This window comes from Camellia sinensis, chromosome 10 (assembly GCF_055761805.1).
Source record: "Camellia sinensis isolate YWXY chromosome 10, ASM5576180v1, whole genome shotgun sequence".
Classification (NCBI taxonomy): Eukaryota; Viridiplantae; Streptophyta; class Magnoliopsida; order Ericales; family Theaceae; genus Camellia; species Camellia sinensis.
This window is the reverse complement of record NC_138970.1, coordinates 66920062-66942415: the sequence shown is the minus strand read 5'-3', so window position 1 is coordinate 66942415 and position 22354 is coordinate 66920062. Positions and strand designations below refer to the sequence as shown.

At 34.0% G+C, this 22354-nt stretch overlaps 1 protein-coding gene and 1 pseudogene across 2 annotated transcripts; both read right to left on the bottom strand.

Annotated features, from left to right (window-relative positions):
• Positions 1 to 2234: 2234 nt before the first annotated feature.
• On the bottom strand, positions 2235 to 3474 carry LOC114256514 (fasciclin-like arabinogalactan protein 11 pseudogene; annotated as a pseudogene). The gene has a single exon (XR_014343270.1). The product of XR_014343270.1 is annotated as a fasciclin-like arabinogalactan protein 11 pseudogene (transcript).
• A 2729-nt stretch (positions 3475 to 6203) lies between these two features.
• On the bottom strand, positions 6204 to 21740 carry LOC114256469 (dnaJ protein P58IPK homolog). The gene is made up of 9 exons (XM_028196119.2): positions 21424 to 21740; positions 11882 to 12047; positions 10678 to 10879; positions 10388 to 10548; positions 10175 to 10268; positions 9849 to 10061; positions 9604 to 9684; positions 7168 to 7386; positions 6204 to 6714 (listed from the first exon to the last, which is right to left on the bottom strand). The coding sequence occupies exons 1-9, from the start codon at positions 21551 to 21553 to the stop codon at positions 6541 to 6543; spliced, it is 1440 nt and encodes a 479-aa protein (XP_028051920.2). The 5' UTR covers positions 21554 to 21740; the 3' UTR covers positions 6204 to 6540.
• Between the last annotated feature and the right edge of the window lie 614 nt (positions 21741 to 22354).

Sequence of the window (22354 nt, the reverse complement as noted above, 5' to 3'; positions counted from 1 at the left end):
TTTTTTGTAGTCAATTCCATTAATCCATTAAGACAAGCTTGTTGGTGCCAAACATTATAACAAAGATTGTTGGGTTAATAATAGGCAAGACCTTAACTCAAATATCCTCTACCTTTGATTGCCGGATTATTTTTGATAGGATTAGATATGATAAGATTATTGATAGAATTGTGTGGGATAAGTTATACCTTGGGATTAGATTAGATGGGATGAAGGATTACGATAAACTTTTGGAGGATAAGTTATACTATGGGATAAAGGATTGGTGAGTGAAAAGTATTATATTTGGTTATGATAGAATAAAAAAATATAATTATTTTTTACGGTTAGAAAAAAGAGAAAAATAATCCAGAGTGGCATATGATATTATTTAGTCTTCAAATTTTTACCTTCTTTTTTTTTCCCCCTCTATTTAATTCCCATACCGTATTAAGGTTATCCAGAGTTTAATACCTTGTAAAACACACGTTAGACTAAAAACATGTAAGATCCAAATGTTCCCCACCGCTTATCCCTTCTGCTTATCCCACAAATAAACAATGGGCAAAATAATCCAGTGAGGCCCAATTATCCCCACTATTTATCCCACAAATAGTACCGCAATAAAACGTGGCTTTACGGTATAAATGCATGATTTCTAATCACCCTTCATTATGCAATATTATTAACTTTTCAGATTTAGTGCTACTCTCTCTATCTAAGGTGCATTTTGTTAGTTTCAGCACTTTCTCATCATGAATTTTCTTGATGAAAAAACACCCATCTATGATTTATTCATATGTCAAGTCATTTTAAGGAAGAAAATATGTTGATGATGACTGATCAATGTTGCCTTTAAAATTCTTCATGGTAAGAGATGTAGTCACTGTAAGTTGGGGGTGACACTGTAAGGAGTTGGTGGTTCAGGAGGAGGAGAGAATCAACCAGAAGTTGGGTAATTTTCAGGAAGGTGGTCTGTCTTGAGGTTTGGGCAACAGGTCTGAGGTATCAAATTATGCAGAGGGCTAAAAGTGAAAAGGATTTGAGAATGAGGCTATAAAGTTCATAGCTTCTATTGTGGGTGTTTGGGAAGTAACTTTTTTTTAGGTTTTTTGGTTTTTTAGCTATTTTAGTAGGCTATTTTAGTTTTGTGTTTGGGAAGTTGGGTTAAATTTTTGGATTAATTATTGTATTAAAAAATGTGTTTGAAATAATGTTTAAGGTTAAAATGACAAATTTGCCTGACCTTATTTTTTCCAAAATTGATAAATCGTCATTTAACTGTCTGAAGCCTACACTGTGTTGGTGACAGTGTAGGTGTCTGTGCTGCTGGACAGCCGCTGCTTTTTCATTTTTTTTTTTTTTTAAATCAATGGGTTAGGCGGGATCATTTGAGGCTAAAAGGCTTTTTTCCAATTTGATTCTAAAATAGCCTGCCAAAAAGGTTCCAAACACCGCCATTGTTTCCTTTGGCAACCTCTTAAAAGTCAGTTTATTGGTTAAGAAAACCTATTTTTTTATACTCATTTCCAATCAAAAAGTTTACTTTAGTCACTCCAGAAACTCATTGGAAAAGTCAAAACGATTGGAATAGGTTAAATTAACTTACTTTTCTTAGTATTAACTTTATTGTTGGCTTATTTTTGGCTAATAAACTTAGCTTTTTAGCTAACTCTCAAAGGAAGCTGATGCTAATCTTACTAGGAAGAGTGGGAGTAACTTGTTTTTTTTCTGTTGCTCTTTTATCCCCTTTTGGTCACATTGGAGGATTGAATTCATTGAATGCCAAAGGGGTGGTGATGAGGAGGAGACAAATTGGTGAAGTATCTTTGAAAACTTGCGAACTTTTGTAAAATGATCTCATGGTTTTTTTATCCACAATTTTACCAAGTGTTTACAAAATTCATTTTAGGTATGTCCCACAACACACTAACTTAAAATCTATACCCTACGTTCTAGTTTCTGAATAAAAATTTCAGCAATGCTAAGTAGTATGAAAAAATTTTCATGAAAATAATCATAAAAACTTTGTGACTTTTGGATTACACTTAGAATAAAGCGCCATACATTAATCAAGATAATGCAAGAATCATAAATCTTTCACAATCATTTTCATGAAAAAAATTTCATGATCTCTAACTTTTCTCTAAAAATTTTGATTAAATTTTGTGAGTAGCTAGAATTATTGTTAATTGACAGAGACTTGCAGTGTTTTTATGCAACATGAAGAAAAGCATATGGTGTTGCAGGGAGAGTTTTTAGTCAAAAGAATTATTTAAGTAAAAATTGGTTACACAAATCAAACACAATCATCATCAACAATCTCTCAACTCAAAGACAAGCTCACAACTCAAAGACACAAACACAATGCTGCAATAAGAAAACCTGCAAAGCACACTGCAACATTGAGTGCACGGTGGTGAGTAGCTGGCATTGCACTGGAAGCCTGAACCGACGTATCAGTGCTAGTAGCGGACTGCTCTCCTGCCGGAGACGGAGCCTTCTTCTCAGGCTTTGATGGTGCCGGAGCTGGTGATATAGCGACAAAAAAGGACAATGGAAGTAGAACTCGGTCCACCTGATACACCGCCAGCTGGTTATCGGAATACACCGTGCCAGTCACTGTGGTGTTAACAATCCCGGTACTGATGTTCACCAGATTCCCGGCCGTGGTCACATTCATCGGGTACTGAACAGTACTTCCAGCCTGTGTGCTCAACGGATTGCTCACTGTTTGGAATGCAGGAACCGAAAGGAAAGATGGGATGACGTGGAATTTCACCAGCTGGACCTTCTGCTCGTCTGAGAAGGAGTTGAGAGTACCGGTAGTGAGGTTGCCAAAGGCATTGTCAGATGGGGCGAACACGGTTAGGCTCTGGCTGGAGTCATTGAGGAGTTTGTAGATTTGGTTGTCAATCTGGGTGGCCTTTAGTAGCCGAATGTATGTAGAGAAATGACCAGCCTTTTCGAGGATGGCGGTGATGTTGGGTGGTCCTGGTGGGGCTGGGCCTGGTGCGAGTTGTGCCGGTGGAGACTGGACAAGTGGGACTTGTGGAGCTAGTGCTGTTGGTGGTGGAGATTGAGTGGCTGGGACTTGGGGAGGCTGTGCAGGAGACTGAGTAGCTGGAGGTTGTGGAGGTAGTGCTGGAGACAGAGCAAAAGCTGTGGGGAAGCAGAGGAAGGTGATAATGATCAGTAGAAGTGGGAATGGTGAGAGAAGCTGGTTTGACATTTTTATGGAGTTTTTGTTGGTAATTACTACTTTGTACTTGTTTGAAATGGGAAAGTGAAGAAGGGAGTTGTGGAGGTTGTGATGAAGTATGGAAGTGAATTGGGGGGGTTTTATGGAGTGTGGGTGGTGAGATGGGAAGTGAGTATGAAATTAGGTAAGAGGCTGCATTTTAAGGTGGCTAGAGAACATTCATATATCTTAGCTACCTTGTTTCAGGTAGAGAGAGTAAGAGAAATGAGGTGTTGATGGACATTCATATCCTAGCTATCTTGTTTTTGAGAGAGAGAGAGAGAGAGAGAGAGAGAGAGAGAAGTGTGGTGTGGTGTTGTGTTGATGGTGCTGAAGCAGATAGCTGTTGGTTTTGCTTAGCAATGGGGGAAAAACAGCAGAGCAGGCTGAGAATGATTGAAGTTTTTGTGGTTACCATTGAATGATCTTCACTGTGCTTGTTGCTTGGGACAGCCTTGTGAAGAAGAAACCTTCTTCTTCAAATTTTTTATACAAGTAGCAGATCAATTTAGTGATGAGCATGACATTTATGGAGTACTAAAGTTTGCCTAATTATGGGTTCATCAAATCAGGAAGAGATGACAAGGTAGCAACTTTGGTTACACCTACATTGCATGGTTCTATAACTGAGAACCACATGACATCCCATGGAAATTTGTTTGGGATTTGCTTTTTTATGACTATTTGACATTTTTAGGAGCTAAAAAAAGTTAATGTGTTTAGAAAGTTGTTAAAAAAATTAACTTTTTTTTGTGAGTGAAAAAATTGATGCGACATTTGACTTTTTTAACCGATAATAAACAACTTAGTGATTTTTTAATTTTTTTGCTTATTAAACTAAAATTTGACTTTTTTAGGTTGTCCCCAGACACCTCAAATTTCCTTTCACATATAATCTCTTCTAGATTTTTGAGGTTTTTTTGAACGGAAATACATTTGTGCATATGAAGTGGACGGAATAGCTTGAATTGCTTCATCGAAAATTATATACAACAAAATTTTCACAGAGAAATATTATTCAAAATGACTTCTGTAGAGTTTCTGAAATTATAAATGATCTTGGTCTTTTGTTTTCATTTACAATCTCATAGATTTCTGAGATTTTCATAGAGAAATTTCATATGATGCAATTTTTTGTGATCATTTCATATCAGTACGAAACTCATATCATTATGATTTATAATAACAAAAATAGCACTGATATATCATTTTGGTTAAATTTTAGAAAATTTGGTAGAGGTCCAATTTTAAAATTTCTAGACCAGTAAGTCTCACAAAAAATTTTTTAAACTGACCAATCCCAAGCACCACCTAATTATCCTAACACCTTATTTTGTTAAAATATGAATTGCTGCGTGTAACACATAAGTAATGTGTCAGGGGATTACTTATTTTCTTCTTCAAAACATTAAAATTAACTAATTTTTACAGTTTATATATATATATATATATATCTTATTTTGATAAAATTTATATTTTAGAAACCAATTCGAGAAGATCTATCTAAAAAGATCTATATTGAATGTGAAATTTTGTAAAATTATTGTGAAATTTCAATATAGAAATTACTTAGTTTTTGGAAAAATTTTAACAATTTGAGAAATTTCTCAGTGCAAAATTTGATAATTTGGAAAAACACACCGTTTCCATGTTCTAAAACTGTTAAATGTTAATTTTGTTAAAACTTTCATATTCAGTTGATAGATATTGATAGAGGGCGTCAAATATAATAAAATTAGCTACAATAATCAATAAGCCTCTTAAAAAATTTGTTAGAGATGCTCTAAAATATTTTTGGTGCAGCTTATTGAAATCGATTATAATTTTAGGAAACTGATATATAAGTTTACTTTCTAAACCTAATGATGTGTAAAAGAGATGATTGACTAATTATTAGAAAGATATGTGTGTGTGTGTGAGAGAGAGAGAGAGAGAGAGATAGAGAGAGAATTGTCTTAGATATTCTGATTGATTGTCACACTACTGAATTTGAAAAGTAAATTTAATTTTTGGATTAAAATAGTAATGCCCATAATTTTATAATACGAAAATAACTTTTATAAGAGTTTATACATTGGTTAGTTAAGATCTTTATTATTGTTAAAATTTAGAATGAAACTCATCTCTTTTTTCTTTTTTTGCCATATAATTGGATATTAGGAGATTAGTATGTTAAATTACAACGACAGGGTCACAATTGCTTCATTGACTTGAATCCAAAACCTCTAACCTTTTCACTGTTCAAAGGATAACTAAATGTAACTCATCATTGAGCGCTCTAAAAGTGGGGGAGGGGTCTTGCTGTACGATGTGAGGCTTGGGTGGGCTCATAAATTTGAAAACGCCACCTTATTTTCTGACTTAAAATTGCCATCATTCAATCAGAACAGCAATGTGTCTTAATTGTTATTTCCACAAATGAATGGTGAACATTGAAAACAAATGGTACTTTCTGTGCTCCAAATGTAAGCTTATATTAACAAGGCTGCATAAAACATTTTGAACATTAGTATGCCAGTACTTATATTTAATATCTGTGTTTCTACAACAGGATTTATCCAATCGAACTACATACGCAGAAGTGTTAGAGACTAGTCTCATTCTCATATCATCTCTCCACTCAATCTTAATTATACATTACACTAGAGGCCCATTTATCCAATCCAATGCCAATTGGTTTTAGATTACATACTCTCAATAATTCTAACAGAAAGATTCATTGGATAATCGAGATACAACAATATCAAACTATAATTCAACTACTGTGACTGTTCTGAGACAAGTGAAAACTGAGATGTAAGAAATTTGGGACAAAGATCCCGTGGCAGGAGATGGGTACCAAAGATTTCATCATCGAAAGATCTGAAGACACATTGGGTTCAAAGAAAGTAAAATATCAAGCTCTTGTGATGGATCAAATACCAGAAAAACTGCCAAAACTCTTTCCTGTATATGCCTACTGATGTTTATTTGCTTCATAGTGTGATATAAAAATAAATTCAATTATCTCTCAACCACATTTTTAAGCCTGTTGGAGTCCAGAATAACCGAAAATTACACGGAAATGAGGGCTTATCTACTTTTAATCAACTCATACAAAAAAAATATGATGATCCACAGTGAAACCTTCTTCAGGAGAATAAGACTCCTTTCTTCTATCAAACCATTTGAAAAATGAACTAGGATGTTTCACCACCAATAAACCTGTTGTTAGCCAGTCAAATAGGCATCCTGCTACTACAGAAAAAAGCAGAGACCGCTCCATTACCTTCTTTGTGAAACCAACAGTAGAATAATAATCCACATGCTTGACTAGGTGGTCAAAATTGGAATCCGCCAAATCCGCCACCGGGAAAGCCACCTTCAAAGTGAAATGTGTATTGATGTCCCCCACCACCAAAAGGGTTAAATCCACCACCCCCCGGCCCCATACCCGTGTCTTCAATGTCTTCCCCTCTATCAAATCTTGTACGTTTTTCTTCATCTCCAAGAACCTATAAAGAACACCAAGGGATGAGATTTGGCAATCAACGAGATTGTATACGGAGGACGCAACAATTTTAGAAAGTGTGGAAAAGTTGAAGATATTAGGTACACGCTCAAGTTGCATAATTTAACACATGATTAAATTTTATTATAAAAAATGGTAAAAAAGAATAATAGCCACAGTAGAGCAGATCAGCTGATCATAAATCATGTGGCTGAACTCAAATAACTAGTAAGGCTTAGTTCAGTGGAAGTTAGATTCTACATATGATGGAATCATAGAGCACAACCTTTTTTTTTTTTGCTCACTAGTACTTTGATTCAAAATTCAAGCAATTATATTGGTAGGTTGATACGTCGAATTACCAAGAAACTTTTGTTAACTAAAAGAAAACACATATACAGCATGGTGGCCAAAAAGCATATGAGAGAGCAACGACAAAAACATATTTTAACCAAACCTCATATGCAGCGGCTATTTCTCGGAATTTGGCCTCTGCTTCTTCTCTATTGTCAACATTCTTATCTGGGTGCCACTGCAAAGCCAGCTTCTTATATGCCCGTTTAATCTCTGATATGGATGCAGTTTTTGAAACTCCCAAGATCTTGTACCAGTCCTTTCGTTGGCTCAACTTCAACGATCTCTCAGCCTTCATCAGTGTTTCACGAATATTCGTATCCTGTACAATTAGCGAATTAAATATTACCTCTCAAACTTTATGGATATCTGGATTTAGAAGAAAATACATTCAATCAACTAAAACTTCTGGAGTCTAAAAGAAGAAAAATATATATATATATATATATATCCAAACCAGGCTCAAAGAACTATGAACAAACACTAACTTAAAATTGAGCAATACTAACAACTGAATGATTAAAAGTAAAAAAAAAAAAACAAAAACAATGCCCAATTAGTACACATTAATGTGTGTTTGGGGAGGGAAAGATTGAGTACACACCTAACCTTGGCATAATACACAAAGTGGTGGTCCTAAGACTTGAACCCATAACCTCAAGGTTATTAGGCCTAACCATGAATCAATGGTCACCCCTCCCAAACACACATTAATGTGTACTGGTCAAATTAAATATCTACTGGTCAATTAAAAGTAAAATTAAGTAAATATCTACTGGTCAATTATTGACCAATATGAGCTAAGACGAACGGAGTATTCACTATTTGGGCTCAGCACTATACAACTTTTGGTTTCTCAAGGCTCTACCCAGCTTGGTTAAAAAATACTTAGGTTAGTTCCTTTTATTTGGGTAACTTAATTAAGTGGAGTTAGTTCCACTACCTACCAAGCAAAAAAAAATGAAAGAAACACTTATTACAGTGAAGCTCAGGTCCAGATATATACAATCAAGACCATCATAAATGCAGAATATTCACTTTACACTAGTTTGATATCAGTAACGGCTCCCTCCATGCTCTACCTCTTCAGATCCACAAAACCAGAGAGAACAAAATCCTGATATGCTAACATTACTAACTAATTTACTTCTGATATATTCTACATAAAATAAGATAACCGTCAAAATGCCTTAGAAGGGATGCAGAGGGAAAAGGAGATAAGCAAGGGAACAACCACGCATGATAGCTCTTACCATGGTCCACAAAATGACAATGATAAAATGAGCAGTGAGGCATTCCATTGTATGTCTTCTAATAGATTCCTAGCCCATTCTATTATGCCCGCCGGTGTTAGCTTTTCGGTTACATCCTACCCTCATCTTGAGTGTTGAACCACAAGTTCGGCACAAGAGGAATCCTTCTTAGACTCAATTTGCTAGGGGTCTAATGTAATTTAAAAAGATAGGGGCGGGTCAAAATGAAATATTAGAAACTTGCAAATAAATAAATAAAACCCAAATCGCTTAGTCTCAGTCAATGCCCACCCAGACGACCACAATGATACAGAGTAGAGAAGAGAAGAAAAAGAAAATAAGGGTTGTCAATCAATAACCACCCGGGTCTTTCAAATATTTCATTTCCATATCAAATCTAAAATGTTTATAATGCCCTTGTACATTTCCCTTCCACACTAAAATGATAAATGCAAAAGTGTTGTATGCAAGTTTTTATTTTTTATTTTTATATTTATCCTTTCTAAAAAAGTATGTATGACACATTAAAGATACTTCAGTTCGATAAATTCTGATAAAAGTAGGGTACTACTACTACTTTGATCTCACTCTTTTCTTCTTTCTACGAAGTAAGCGAAGTATTAAAAAACTATTATTATATTTATCCTAACAATTATACTTTAATGCTATGCAAGAATTATTACAATTTCAATTTTAGAATAGTTTGGATAAGTGTCCTAGAATATTCAAAAGATATTGATACTTCTCACAATTAAAGAAAATTCATTTCAAGTATTAGAAACATTTAGAAAAGTATGATACATATCCATAGTATCCGAAGAGTAGGTATCCAATACGAATACACCACGGATCTGACTCCCTTCTAGCAGTATCCATGCTTCATAATAAGTAAAAACCTTAATGCTTCTTTTTCCTTTTATTTTAACTTCTTTATCTTTTACACTACATATCTTTTTTTTATTTAGAAATGCACTACATATCTTTTTATCTTACACTTCACACACGAGAAGATTCCCACAATAAATAACAAACCAAAAAAATGTGAAAGTGAATATCCTTAGACCCTTCAACCACTTTGAGAAAGTAGAATCTGTCCTAAACGAAACACCAACATTTCCTAAAGAATATGCATTCCTTTTATATTAATTAGTAAGATCACCATGACAATAAGACTAGTAGAAACATCTGATGCAACAATTTACATATTAAAGCACTACATAACATGGTTGTGAAGTTGCAAGTGTGAAGAGAACTTATGATATAATTGGGAAAATTTTAAGACAAACCTGAGGTGATTTTTCAGCTGCAGATTTTAGATCCCCAACAGCTCCCTCCCAATCTTCTATCAGAAGTTTCGCTTCACCCCTCTGAAAAACATAGTCATTAGTTAAATACATTCTAATGTTAACTAAAAAACTCAGGCTTATCCCTGTTAGAGAACATAGTTATCAACTGCATCCATATTCAGATATTTCTATGCACTTTTACAATATTTTAAAAAACCATTAGGCAAAAGGAAACAAAAGAAAACCTGAACTAAAGCTTCTATAATCTCCTCGTCAATGTTAAGCGCTTCTGTGCAACTACTCACAGCATCCTTTCCCCTACCAAGCTTAACCAAGACATTACACAAACCAACATGAAGGTGTACATTGTGTGCAAGATGATTTGGGTCCAGTGCAAGGGCTGCTTTATAGTCCTCCACTGCCAGACGCAGCTTACCCTTATTTATGTTATCTTCTGCCTGCATTAAATAAAATAACAATTGAGGTTTGAGGATAATAAAGAAGTTACAAAACATCATAACATAACATGGCAATGACCTTATTAAGCTCCAGAAAAGCTTATTGAACTTACACTTTTAGTCTTCTTGAGTAAATTTTTCAATCCAAAATATGCTTTCTTTAGTTCACTATGTTCTGGGTCCAGACGAAGACCTTTCTGGAAATGCCTGAAGAAGACATTAAAAAATGTCCCCATGTGAACAAAAGGCTACTTTGGGAGAAAGTACAATGAGATACAATTCACTGAATTTCAAAGATCCATATTAATTTGTAGTGTCCAACCAACCTTGAAGCAACATCATGATCAGCTAAATAATAGTAGGCACGACCACGTAGCAGTAATGCCTCTAGATCGTTCTCATCTTCTTTAAGAATATACCCTGTCTGAGAGATGGCACCCGAATAATCTTTAGCAGCTAACAATAACTTCACCTTAAGGAGTTTGGCCTGCAGCAGAAAAAGAAACAAGGTGTCAAATTAATTCTACAGCTTGCATATTATTATAGCTAACTTAGAGAAATCTAAAGCTAAAAATATTCATGAAAATGACGATGATCACAATGATAGAATCAATACCCTTGAACATGCAGGAGAAAATACAAGAACAACTTTATCGATATACTCCAATGACTTTGTAAAGTCGCCTGAATCAAAGAGAGTTGTAGCTGTCTCAAGGGCACTCTGAGCCTGTAACAATTGAGAAAGTTCCTTCTCTGCAGCCGAATTTCCAGGTTTCATCTCCAGAAACTTTTTGTAGTTTTTCTCTGAACCCTCGTATCTACATTAGCCAAAAATCGCCTGAATCATATAGTTTTCCAACCAGATATTAAAGGGGGGGGGGGGGGGGGGGGGGGGGGAGGGATTTCAATACGTTCAAATATTCAGTCAACTAGAAATTCTATGTGAAACAAGTAAACAACAAATGTTCCATCCCAACACCCCATATGCTTCACCAACCTCACAAGCATGGGATTTAGATAACAATTCTATTGAATGGATGAAAATAAACTGGGCATTAATGAGAGAGAAGAATCCAACACATTTAAAGATTTGTAAACTAGAGATTTGATGTGAAATGTACATATATTCCTCCCTTTAAATTCAATCAAGCTCAGAAGCATGGGAGATGAACAAGAGAAATCCTCCAAAGGAAGGAAGCACCACAATTGACAGTGTGGTCCAACCATTACCCTGAATTTTTCAGCAGAGATAAGCTACCTGAGTATCGCAAATCTGTAACACATGGCTAATACCATGGTCCAATCAGTTTTGCAGCAATCTGACCATAATTACTAAAAGCACATTCAGGGAAGCAGATACTGTCTCACTTCAGGCACATTGAAGGAGTACACTTCAAAACTGCACTACTTAAGCTTCCTTATATTACTTTTCCTGATGGAATAATAAATTTACAATCTAACAACTGAAGGATTCATAACGGGGGCCTCCCAGTTTAACAGGATCCAGCTGCTAAGTTTAATACAGTGTGTTGATGGATTTTAAAATAAAATATTTGCACCCTTAGCTTCTTATAGCAATCTAAAAGCAGCAGAAGCCCATATCTTCATGGATCATCCTCCAATACTTCTAACAGTGACATATCAACCAACTCTCCCACATCTTATTTTAAAAATTAATGTCAAAATATACAACTGTTCATAAATGCCGGAATAGTTGAACTTGTTTCTGAGAAACACCAGACTATTTTTTTTATTGCTTATCAGGGGTGCAGAAATTGACACTGTTGAAAAAAATATAAATGAAATTTCTAAATCAAAACCTGCACAACTGACGAAGAATAGATGCACGATGCCAATATGCCTCTGAAAGTGTTGGATCTGCCTCTATAGCAGCATTTAGATCATCAAGTGCCTCACTATAATGTTTCACCTTTACACTTTGTGAAACTCTCTCAAACAACTCAGCAGCATTACCAGGTTTTCCATCTGCATATCCAAAATACAATAATACATTATTAAATTACAACTGAACTTAGAAAATATTTTCATCTCCATATTATGACTTATGTAATTTTAAGGCACTATATTTTAGTTTAAAATCTCAAGAAACTTATTCAATATGAAGAATAAGTTTAAATATTTCTTCATGGTTCTATAACATGGCCCTAAGATAAAAATAAAAGATTGAATATATACTTAAAAAGCTACTAATCTTTTTATTTTATGTAATTGCAAGCTGAACATCACAAAGGAGGGTAATATCATCTTTCATGGGTAAATCAACAGTCTATATACCAAAATTTATTACATTCACCTAAGAAATTGCAACTTCAACTTTCAATTTTCTAGTTAAGAAAACAGCTACAAAAGGCTTACAAAGGACATACATACTGCATCACACAAATAAGCAGATGAATAACAATAAACATCCAGGTGCATGTGCATGGTTGCCTCTGCAGAAAGGGTTGGAAATGGGGTTTGTTTCAACTATCAAGAGAAGAACCATTCCCTTGTGTTTTCAAATTATTAACACAAAAATAATTTGCTCTATATATATGACACAGATGACAACCACAACAGCCAGTTAACCAAACATTAAAATGAATTTAATTAAAAAAATGGAAATTAAGAAATTAAGAAATACAAGTACATTTTCTATTTTCTATTTTCCGCTTCTCTCTCTTACTTTTTCCTCTTCTCACCATCCATCTATGATCTCACCACCCCACCTTCCTCTCTCTTTTCTTTTTATTTTTTTATTTTCTCCCATTTTTATTTTTCTCTCTTTGTTTTTTCTCTTTTTTTTTTATTTCTCCTTTTTGTTTACTTATTTTTTATTCATATTATATGAAAAAGTCTACGATCCCAGAATTAGGAGCCAGCTTTTACTGTGTTCAGTGGAGATTAAATTAATGAATTTTATAGTCCACAAATTAAATGAATTTGAACAACTAATTATTATTTTTAAATATATTAAATACATGATAGACTTCATAAATTTAGATCTCATATGAATTTTCAACATTCATATAATAAAGTAGGATAGTTTTTGAATTTGTCCTACATACATTTGTCCTATTAGGACATTTGGACGGTCCAAATCTATTGAAAATATAAAATAATGGCTGAGATATATTTTTCAAAAAATATCCTACATGTACATTTTTTATTTTCCCGCTTCTCTCTCTTACTTTTTTATTTTCTCACCCATCCTTCTATGATCTCATGATCCCATCTTCCTCTCTCTTTTTTCTTTTTTTTTTTATTATTTTCTCACATTTTTATTTTTCTCTCTATTTTTTTTTATTTTCTCCTTTTTGTTCACTTATTTTTTATTCATATTATATGAAAAAGTCTGGGATCCCAAAATTAAGAGCCAGATTTTACTGTGTGCAGTAGAGATTAAATTAATAAATTTTATAGTCCACAAATTAAATGAATTTAAACAATTAGTTATTATTTTTAAATATATTGAATACATGATATATTTTATAAATTTAGATCTCATATGAATCTTCAACATCTATAAAATAAAGCAGGATAGTTTTTGAATTTGTCCTACACACATTTGTCCTACAAAGACATTTAAACGGTTCAGATCTATTCAAATTATAAAACAACGGCTGAGATATATTTTTTAAAAAATATCCTACATGTACATTTTTTATTTTCCCGCTTCTCTCTTACTTTTTCCTTTTCTCACCCATCCTTCTATGATCCCATGATCCCACATTCCTCTCTCTTTTTTTTAATTTAATTTTTTTTTATTTTCTTCCATTTTTATTTTTCTCAGTATTTGTTTATTTTTTTTATTTTCTCATTTTTGTTCACATATTTTTATTCATATTATATGAAAAGGTCTGCGATCCCAGGATTAGGAGTCAGATTTTACTGTGTGTAGTGGAGATTATATTAATGAATTTTTTAGTCCACAAATTAAATGAATTTGAACAATTAATTATTATTTTTAAATATATTGAATACCTGATACATTTCGTAAATTTAGACCTCATATGAATCTTCAACATATTTTAATAAAACAGGACGGTTTTTGAATCTTCAACATATTTTTGTCCTATTAGGACATTTGGATGGCTTAGATCTATTCAAATTATAAAATAATGATTGAGATATATTTTCCAAAAAATATTCTACATATACATTTTCTACTTTCCTGCTTCTCTCTCTCTTGCTTTTTAATTTTCTCACACCCCTCCTTCCATGATCCCATGATCCCGCCTTCCTCTCCCTTTTCTTTTTATTTTTTTTTATTTTTTCCCGTTTTTATTTTTCTCTCTATTTGTTTTTTTTTTTTTTTTCTCCTTTTTGTTCAATATATTTTACACATATTTCCATACAATGTATGTATGACCGTAATACACTAGGACATTACGGGCATACATACAATTTTTATATAATTACATAAGCAAAAGCAATATTGTATGTATGCCCGTGAAAACTGTATGTATGGTAGGCATATCTATCTATCTAGCTATTTATTAAATAAGTAAAAACGAGTTTCCGTGAGAAGTTTTGTGAGAACTCCAAAATTTTATAATAAATTTGTGATTTTATGAAATTAAAAAATAAATTTAAATAGTGTTGGGATTACAATTATATTCTAATCCTAATATTATTTACACCGTGCCTTCAGGCACGGTTATACGCTAGTTAAGAAATAAGCTTGCTAGAGAAAATAAAAAGTTAACATATTTCTCCCATACACATTACATCAATGCAACACCTAAATACTTGAAAATTTACCCTTCAAAAGAAAAAAAGGAGACATGATCACAAAAGTACATATGATAAACACAAATAACTAACCCACCATGAGATAATTTAAATTACTGTAGTGAATTCGAATGCATAGAATACCTAAATGTTCAAAGAAATGCGTACCATTAAGATTTAGTGGTTGTTTGGAATGTGCTATATAAGTGCACTTTTTGACTTTTTAACTAAAAAAGTAGAGAAAAAAGTATGTATGATTGGGATAACTTTTTAACTTTTTATGAAAAGATGTATAATAAAATATTGTAGTAAAATCAAAATGACCATTTCACCCTTTTGACTTTTTGACTTTTAACTTTTAAACTTTTTGGGTAGTTGAATTCAAAGGGCAAAATAATAATTTTGCTTTAGTGGCTTCCCCCACAAGCTACCCTTGAATAGTATAGGATTTTTGACTTTTTTAATAACTTTTCGACTTTTTTAGTTTATTCCAAACAAGGCCTTAATTACATTACAGATATGGCACCTTCGCTTTTAATGATCATCTCCAAGGCAGGCGACTTAGCAGCAAAATCAAATGAAAAAAAAACAAAACAAAACAAAACAAAACAAGAAACAAAAAAGAAAGAACACAAAGCATAACTCCGCCGGTCCCAAGCCTGGGTAAAGGAGGAGAGTTGTGTGTTAGGTAGCCGACAACCAACACGTAAAAAAGCCGCTTGGATTCCTTATGAAAATGAATCCTACTTTGAATCGATTTAATGTTAGGTCGTTCCCCTTAAGTGACGCATTGCATCTGCCTCCAGGTATTTCGAAAAGTGAGCAAGGGGCGCCGCATCTACGCCTGGGTGCGATGAAAAATAGGCAAAGGTTTTTGCATTTTTCTAAACGAGCGCAGATAAAGAAGCTAGTCCAAGACTATAGGTTGATGGTAGCCACATGAAATGTAGGATCTTTAACTAGTAAGACTATGGAATTGGTAGATGTCATGATGAGGAGGAGAGTCAGTATAACTTGCGTACAAGAAACTAAGTGGACAGGTAAGAAAGCTAGAGAAATAGAGGAAAATAGAGGATACTGGGTTTAAACTATATTATTGTGACAAGGACAGACATAGGAATGGGGCAGGAATAATAGTTGCCTAAGGTCTTATAGAAAATGTAGTGGCGGTCATTAAAAAAGGTGATAGGATTACATTAATTAAACTAGTTATTGGAGAAAATATAGTGAATGCTATTAGTGCAGACGCTCCCCAAGTAAGATTAGATAATCAGACTAAGAGAGAAGTTTTGGACCAAATGGATGAAGGGTATTACAGGAGATACTCATAAGAGAGAATCTTGTTATAGGTAGAGATTTCAACAGCCATCTAGGAATAGATAAAATAGGTCATGAGAGAGTGCATGGTAGGTATAGTTTTGGTGATAGAAATGAGGCTGGAAAGAGTATTTAGATTTTGCATTAGCTTCTGACCTGGTGGCGGCCAATACTATGTATAAGAAGAGAAAGGAGCAGTTGATAACCATTAAGAGTTGGTCAATTAGGAGCCAAATACATTACTTTCTAGTACGAAAAGTGGACCGTCTAAAATGCAACGACTGTAAAGTGATTCCTGGAGAGAGCCTGACGTCTCAACATATGATTTTGGTACTAGATTTATGCTTCAAAGGATAATATCAAACTAAGAAGGATAGTAGGCGTCATAGGACGAGATGGTGGGACCTAAAAGGGGATAAACTAAAAATATTTAAGAATAGAATGGTTGAAGATGGTACTTGGAACTTAGAAGATGATGTTAACACTATGTGAAACTCGATGGCCAATTGTATAAGGAGAATCTCAAAGGAAGTCCTTAGAGAGTCGAAAGAAAAGAGACCTAACTCTAAGGAAACTTGGTAGTGGAGGGAGGAGGTTCAAGCAGTAGTAAAGTTGAAAAAAGAGTCCTTTAAAAAGTGACAGAATGATAAAACTGAGAAAAACCTTAAAAGCTACAGATTGGCAAATAAGGACGTCAAAAAGTAGTGAGAGAGGCTAACTTGAAAGCCTATGATGACCTATACACTAGCCTAGATAGTATTGAGAGAGAGAAGAGAATATAAAAACTTGCTAAGATAAGAGAGGAAAACAAGAGACTTTAATCAAGTTAAGTGCATCAAGAGTGGGGATTCTAAAATGTTGGTGAAGGATGAAGAGATTAAGGAGAGGTCGAAGAACTATTATGAGAAGAGGAACATGAAGGAAGGTCAAAATGAGAGGAAGTGGTCAGTAATAAGGAAAACCAAGACTATGTGTTCTATCATAGGATTAGGAATTTTGAAGTGGAGATTGCACTTAAGAAGATGAAATCGAATAAGACTTTAGGATCCGATGATATCCCTATTGAAGCTTGGAAATTTTTGGGTAAGAAAGGGGTTGTTTGGTTGACTAGGTTATTTAGCAAGATTTTATTGACTAAAAAAAGGCCAGAGTGGAGGAAGAGTATTTTAATGTCAATCTATAAAAATAAAAGAGATGTCTAGAATTGCAACAACTATAGAGGAATCAAACTAATGTGTCATATAATGAAAGTGTGGGAGAGAGTGATGGAACGTTGATATATAATAGAGGTGTCAGAGAATCAATTTGGATTTATGCTTGGTAGGTCAACAATGAAAGCGATCTATCTTTTGAGGAGAGTAACAGAAAAGTATAGAGAAAAGAAAAGAGACATTTATATGGTTTTTATTGATCCCGAGAAAGCATATGATAGACTGTCTAGGGATATAATCTGGTGAGTGTTATAGAAGAAAGGGGTGACAAAAGACTACATTGATATGATTAGGGACACATATGAAGGTGTGGTGACCACTATGAGATCGTTGACTAGCGAGACAAGTGAATTTCCAATTACTGTGGGATTACACCAAGGATCAACCTTAAGTCCTTATTTTTTTGCTTTAGTTATGGATGAGTTAACGAGAAATATTCAAGATGATATGCCATGGTATATGCTTTTTGCAGATGATATTGTGTTAGTGGATGAGATTAGAGGAGTTAACACTAAGTTGGAGACTTAGAGAAAAGCACTTGAATCTAAAGGATTTAAGATAAGCAAAACTAAGACAAAGTACATGGAGTGTAATTTTAGTAACAGTAACAATGAAAATAGAGTAGAAGTGAAGATTGAGAACCAAGAACTATTTAAGAGTGAATATTTTTGTTATCTAAGATCGATTATCACAACAACTTGGGAGATTAGAACAAATGTGGTCCATAGAATTAAGGCGGAGTGGCTTAAGTGGAGGAATGCATCTGGGATACTGTGCAATAAACAACTATTAGACCAGCGATTTTGTATGTGATGGAATGGTGGGCAAATAAGAAACGTGTAGATAAGATGAGTGTTGCTGAGATGAGAACGCGAAGATAGATGTATAGCATGTCTAGAAAAGACAGAATTAGATGAGTCTATTTGTAAATGGGTACAAGTAGCATCGATAGAAGCTAAGCTAAGAGAGAATAGATTGAGATAGTTTGGTCATATACAACGGAGACCAGTAGAGGCAGTAGTGAAGAGATGCAATACAGTAACGGTAGATAAAAGTATTAAGGGAAATGGCAGACCTAGATTGATGTAGGCTAGTGTAGTAAATAGAAATATGAATCTCCTTATTTTGACTAATCAAATGGCCTCTGATAGAGTCGAATGAAGAACAGGGATTTAAGGCTTGGTTTGGTTTTTAAAGAGCACAAAGCATTTTACAAGCACACCCCCTTTAGTACAGTAGCAGTAGACTAGGAGATGGAAGATAAAAAACTATAGAAGCGATCATGCATGCAAAATGTGATTAACTTCTTGATCAATTATTTTTGCTCACCGTCGAAGCCCCCATATATAGCTATATAGTAGAGTTATTGGGTCTTAGAGCAATTGGAAGCCGATTTCGATGACGAGGCCAATAAGCTTGGACCTTAGTGCTTGCTACAACTTGTTTCCTCCCCATTATAGTTAAATAGAGTTCGTAGCCCCCCTCCCCCCTTCTCCTTCTTGCCGCCCTCCTTTATTTGTTTCTCTAGTCCCAGAGAGATTTAGAAGGAAGGAAACAAAATAATCTCAATTTTAAGACAAATTTGATCCAATGATTGTTCTCCACTAACCACAAGAATATAGGGACTCCAGATTTCATCTTAGGTGACATTAATGGAGTTATGGGCACATGTTTTTTTAGTTCTAATTCATACGAATTAGCGCAATCGGGCAATCAAATTCTTGGCTTTTCATTGGCCATTGCATGCTAGAGTGCTTTTGTTTTTTCAGCATGCTTCTTCAAATATTGCATCTTGGTTTTTCTTGACCAAGATCTATGTTACATAGACTCGAGGACAGATGCCAGTATGTGTCTAAGTGTCATATTCATCTACTTCTCATGTTAACGACACCAAAACACAAATATATTTCATATATATATATTTTTTTATTTTTAAGAATAAAATTAGGGGAAATTACAAATCAGCTGGACAGTGGTAAAATAATCTCATTTTTATGGAGGGTGCAGTGCAAGCTACCCTGTGTGGGGTGCAACTTTTTCCTGTGCACCTAAAAGAGATTCCCATGTATAGTGTAATTATTTTGGGACTGTCCACTAAAATGCTATTTTCCAATAACATTATGTCTACAAACTAAAATAAAGCGTTTTATGCATAAAATAGAAGCCTTATCGAACACATATCTCATAATCTCACTCAAGTGTCAAGACCTCACCAGTTTGGAAGATCCATGTAACATTGGTTGGGACCAAATCTATGAAACACTGACACTTCAAAATAAGTTCCGTATCCATGTATGGTACACGCCACATGGTGTGTCCCCTTAGTTAATTAATTTATTTTCAAGGGACACACTAGGGACATACCAAGTTGTTTTTTCCCCTTTTTTCTTTAGTACTTTTGATGAATATTGAATATTGAATATTTATTATTTTTTTCTTAAATTTAAATACTTAATAGAATAAAAAATAATATATATAAACTGCAAGTGTTAGGCCTTGTTTGGCATGATCTACAATAGCCAAAAAGTCAAGAAAGCTAACTTTTTTTACCTACCTCTTGCAAGCTTGCCTGGGAAGCTTTTATATGCAAAAATACCAAATTGTCCCCTGTTTGGACCTTTGACATGACACCTCTCCAAAATTTGACGTGACACCTCCAAAGGGCAAATATGTAATTTAACATTTCTATATTATTGAATATCATTTTTTTTTTATAGAAAGTCGAAAAGTTAGTCCCAAACATACTAATTTTTTTCTTACTATTTTAGCAACAAAAGTAAAAAAAATTATTAAAATAGCCTATTCCCAAACAATCCCTTAATTTTTAAGTGTTTTTAAAAAAAATTTAAAAAAATAAAATTAGAGTTATTTTTGTTAATATTGATTGTTTGTGGATGTTACATTAATCAAGATAGCAAATAAAAATATATGAAAGCATATTTTGTTGTCGTGTCCCCGCTGTATCCCCGTCATATCCGTGTCTCCATTTTTTTTTGAATCGCCATGTCCCATATCTGCATCCGTGTTCACATCTGTATCCGTGTCCGTGCTTCTTAGGATAGAACCATAACTTGGTAAATGACTACACGACAACCCCTAGTATCTACTGGAGTTAGGATGCTTATCTTATTATTTGAGAAAGGAGAAAGGGCTATCAGCTCGACATTGATGTTACAGCAAATAGACGCAGGGAAACAAAGCTCCCCAGGATCATCCCTCTACCAAAAATCTGTACGAAGATAGGTAGGTGATTTATACACTTATACACAAGGGTCTCTCCTTAAAGCATTAGAATCCTTGTTTGTGATACAATTTTGCAGTAGGAAGGTGTTCATTGCTAAGAAAGGTTCAAAGTAGATTGAAAGGAGGAGGAATTTAATACTCTGGGCTTGGATTGAGGTCCCGGGTCATTTGGGCAAGAAAACATAATTTTCCGCGTGAAAGTTCCCCTTTGCCAAAGAGTAGGGCTAAAGACAAAAAGCGTATCCATAAGTTATGCTCCACGTTTGCCACTATAAAAGCATGTAAATTTTCTTTCTTTATACATTCATGCAACTTTTTTCATACGCTGAGTATTATTGACCACAACAAATTTCCAGCATTGCATAGGAGTATTAATACAGTTCAAAAATCAAATTATACCAAAGCTATCAAACTGTTGCGACTCAGTAATTACACTGATTGAAGCCCGATTACAAACACCATCCCCAACCAGATACCATTAAAGAATTACAATTAGGAAGAACAATCAGAACACAGTATATATCTATGTTATAATCTATTCTATTAGATAAATCCTACAACCCAGTGAAGCTTTTCATTCCCAAATTGTCCTACATTTGCCTTACTTTTTTATTTCAAATTTTAAATTTCAAATTTTTGAAACTTCTTCAGTTTTCTTTTCCTCTTCATGTACATATATATTTTTATTTTCAGATCACCTATCAGGTGTGCACACATTCTAGTACATATATATATATATAGCTCAATATAGTCGATTAACCACAAGTATTCTGTGCAAGATTGAACTGAAAGTAGAATCATCTATACGTGAAATCAATGCGAAGTCGAAGAAGAGAACGAAGTGGGGGCAATGTTACCTAGGGCAGAGACGAGTGGTTGGAGGAGGAGCAATTGGCAAGCGAAGACGAAATGGAGGATGAATACCGTGAAAACGAGTCCCCTCCAAGCTACCAAATCCATGGCCGACGCAAAACCTAACAGATTCATCTTCTCTGTCTTCCTCGATTTTCAATCCGATTCATAACAAACATATATATATATATATATATATGCGTGTGTGTCTATATTTTTGAATAGATTTTGTTGTTTGACTGTGATTTTGGGGACGAATAAGAGAGAGAGAGATTGAAGAACTCGATGTTATGTAATTGAAAGGGTTTTTTTACAAAGAAGGGTTATTAAGCTTTTTAAAAGGATTGACACACATGTCATTCCACGTTACACAAGCCAATTATTGAGTTACATGTGGACATAATAGCCAGAAGTTAAATTAATGAATCATTGCCACGTCGAAAAGAGCTGCCTAACTTTTCTATCACAATACATTAAAAAATGAAAAGATGACAAAATATTTATTTTTTAATAGAAAATTTTTAAATTTGTTTGATTTAATTTTTGGACTTTATTTTTGAAAAATTCTTTGAAAAAATTAAATATTAATGTGATGAGAAAATAAAAATACTAATAAGTTTTATATAATTTTATTTTTTATGACAATAGAAATAATTTTTAAAATATATATTAGTATTTATTTTTATCAAATTAATTTTAATTTTTTTAAATTTAAAAAATCAAACTAAACACGATTTTTATTTTCAAAACAATTTCCCAGTGGTCTTGCACCTTTTGGGCGTGTTTGATTCGCGGGATAAGGGGGGTGGACTATCCACTATTTGGATTGTAATCCAAATAGTGTTCCTTATCCGTCGTTTGATTTTTTTTTAGTCCGGCGGACTCCATGTGTCTTCCCTTCTCGTTCCTATGTTTTCCTCCTTCTGATTCCTAGGG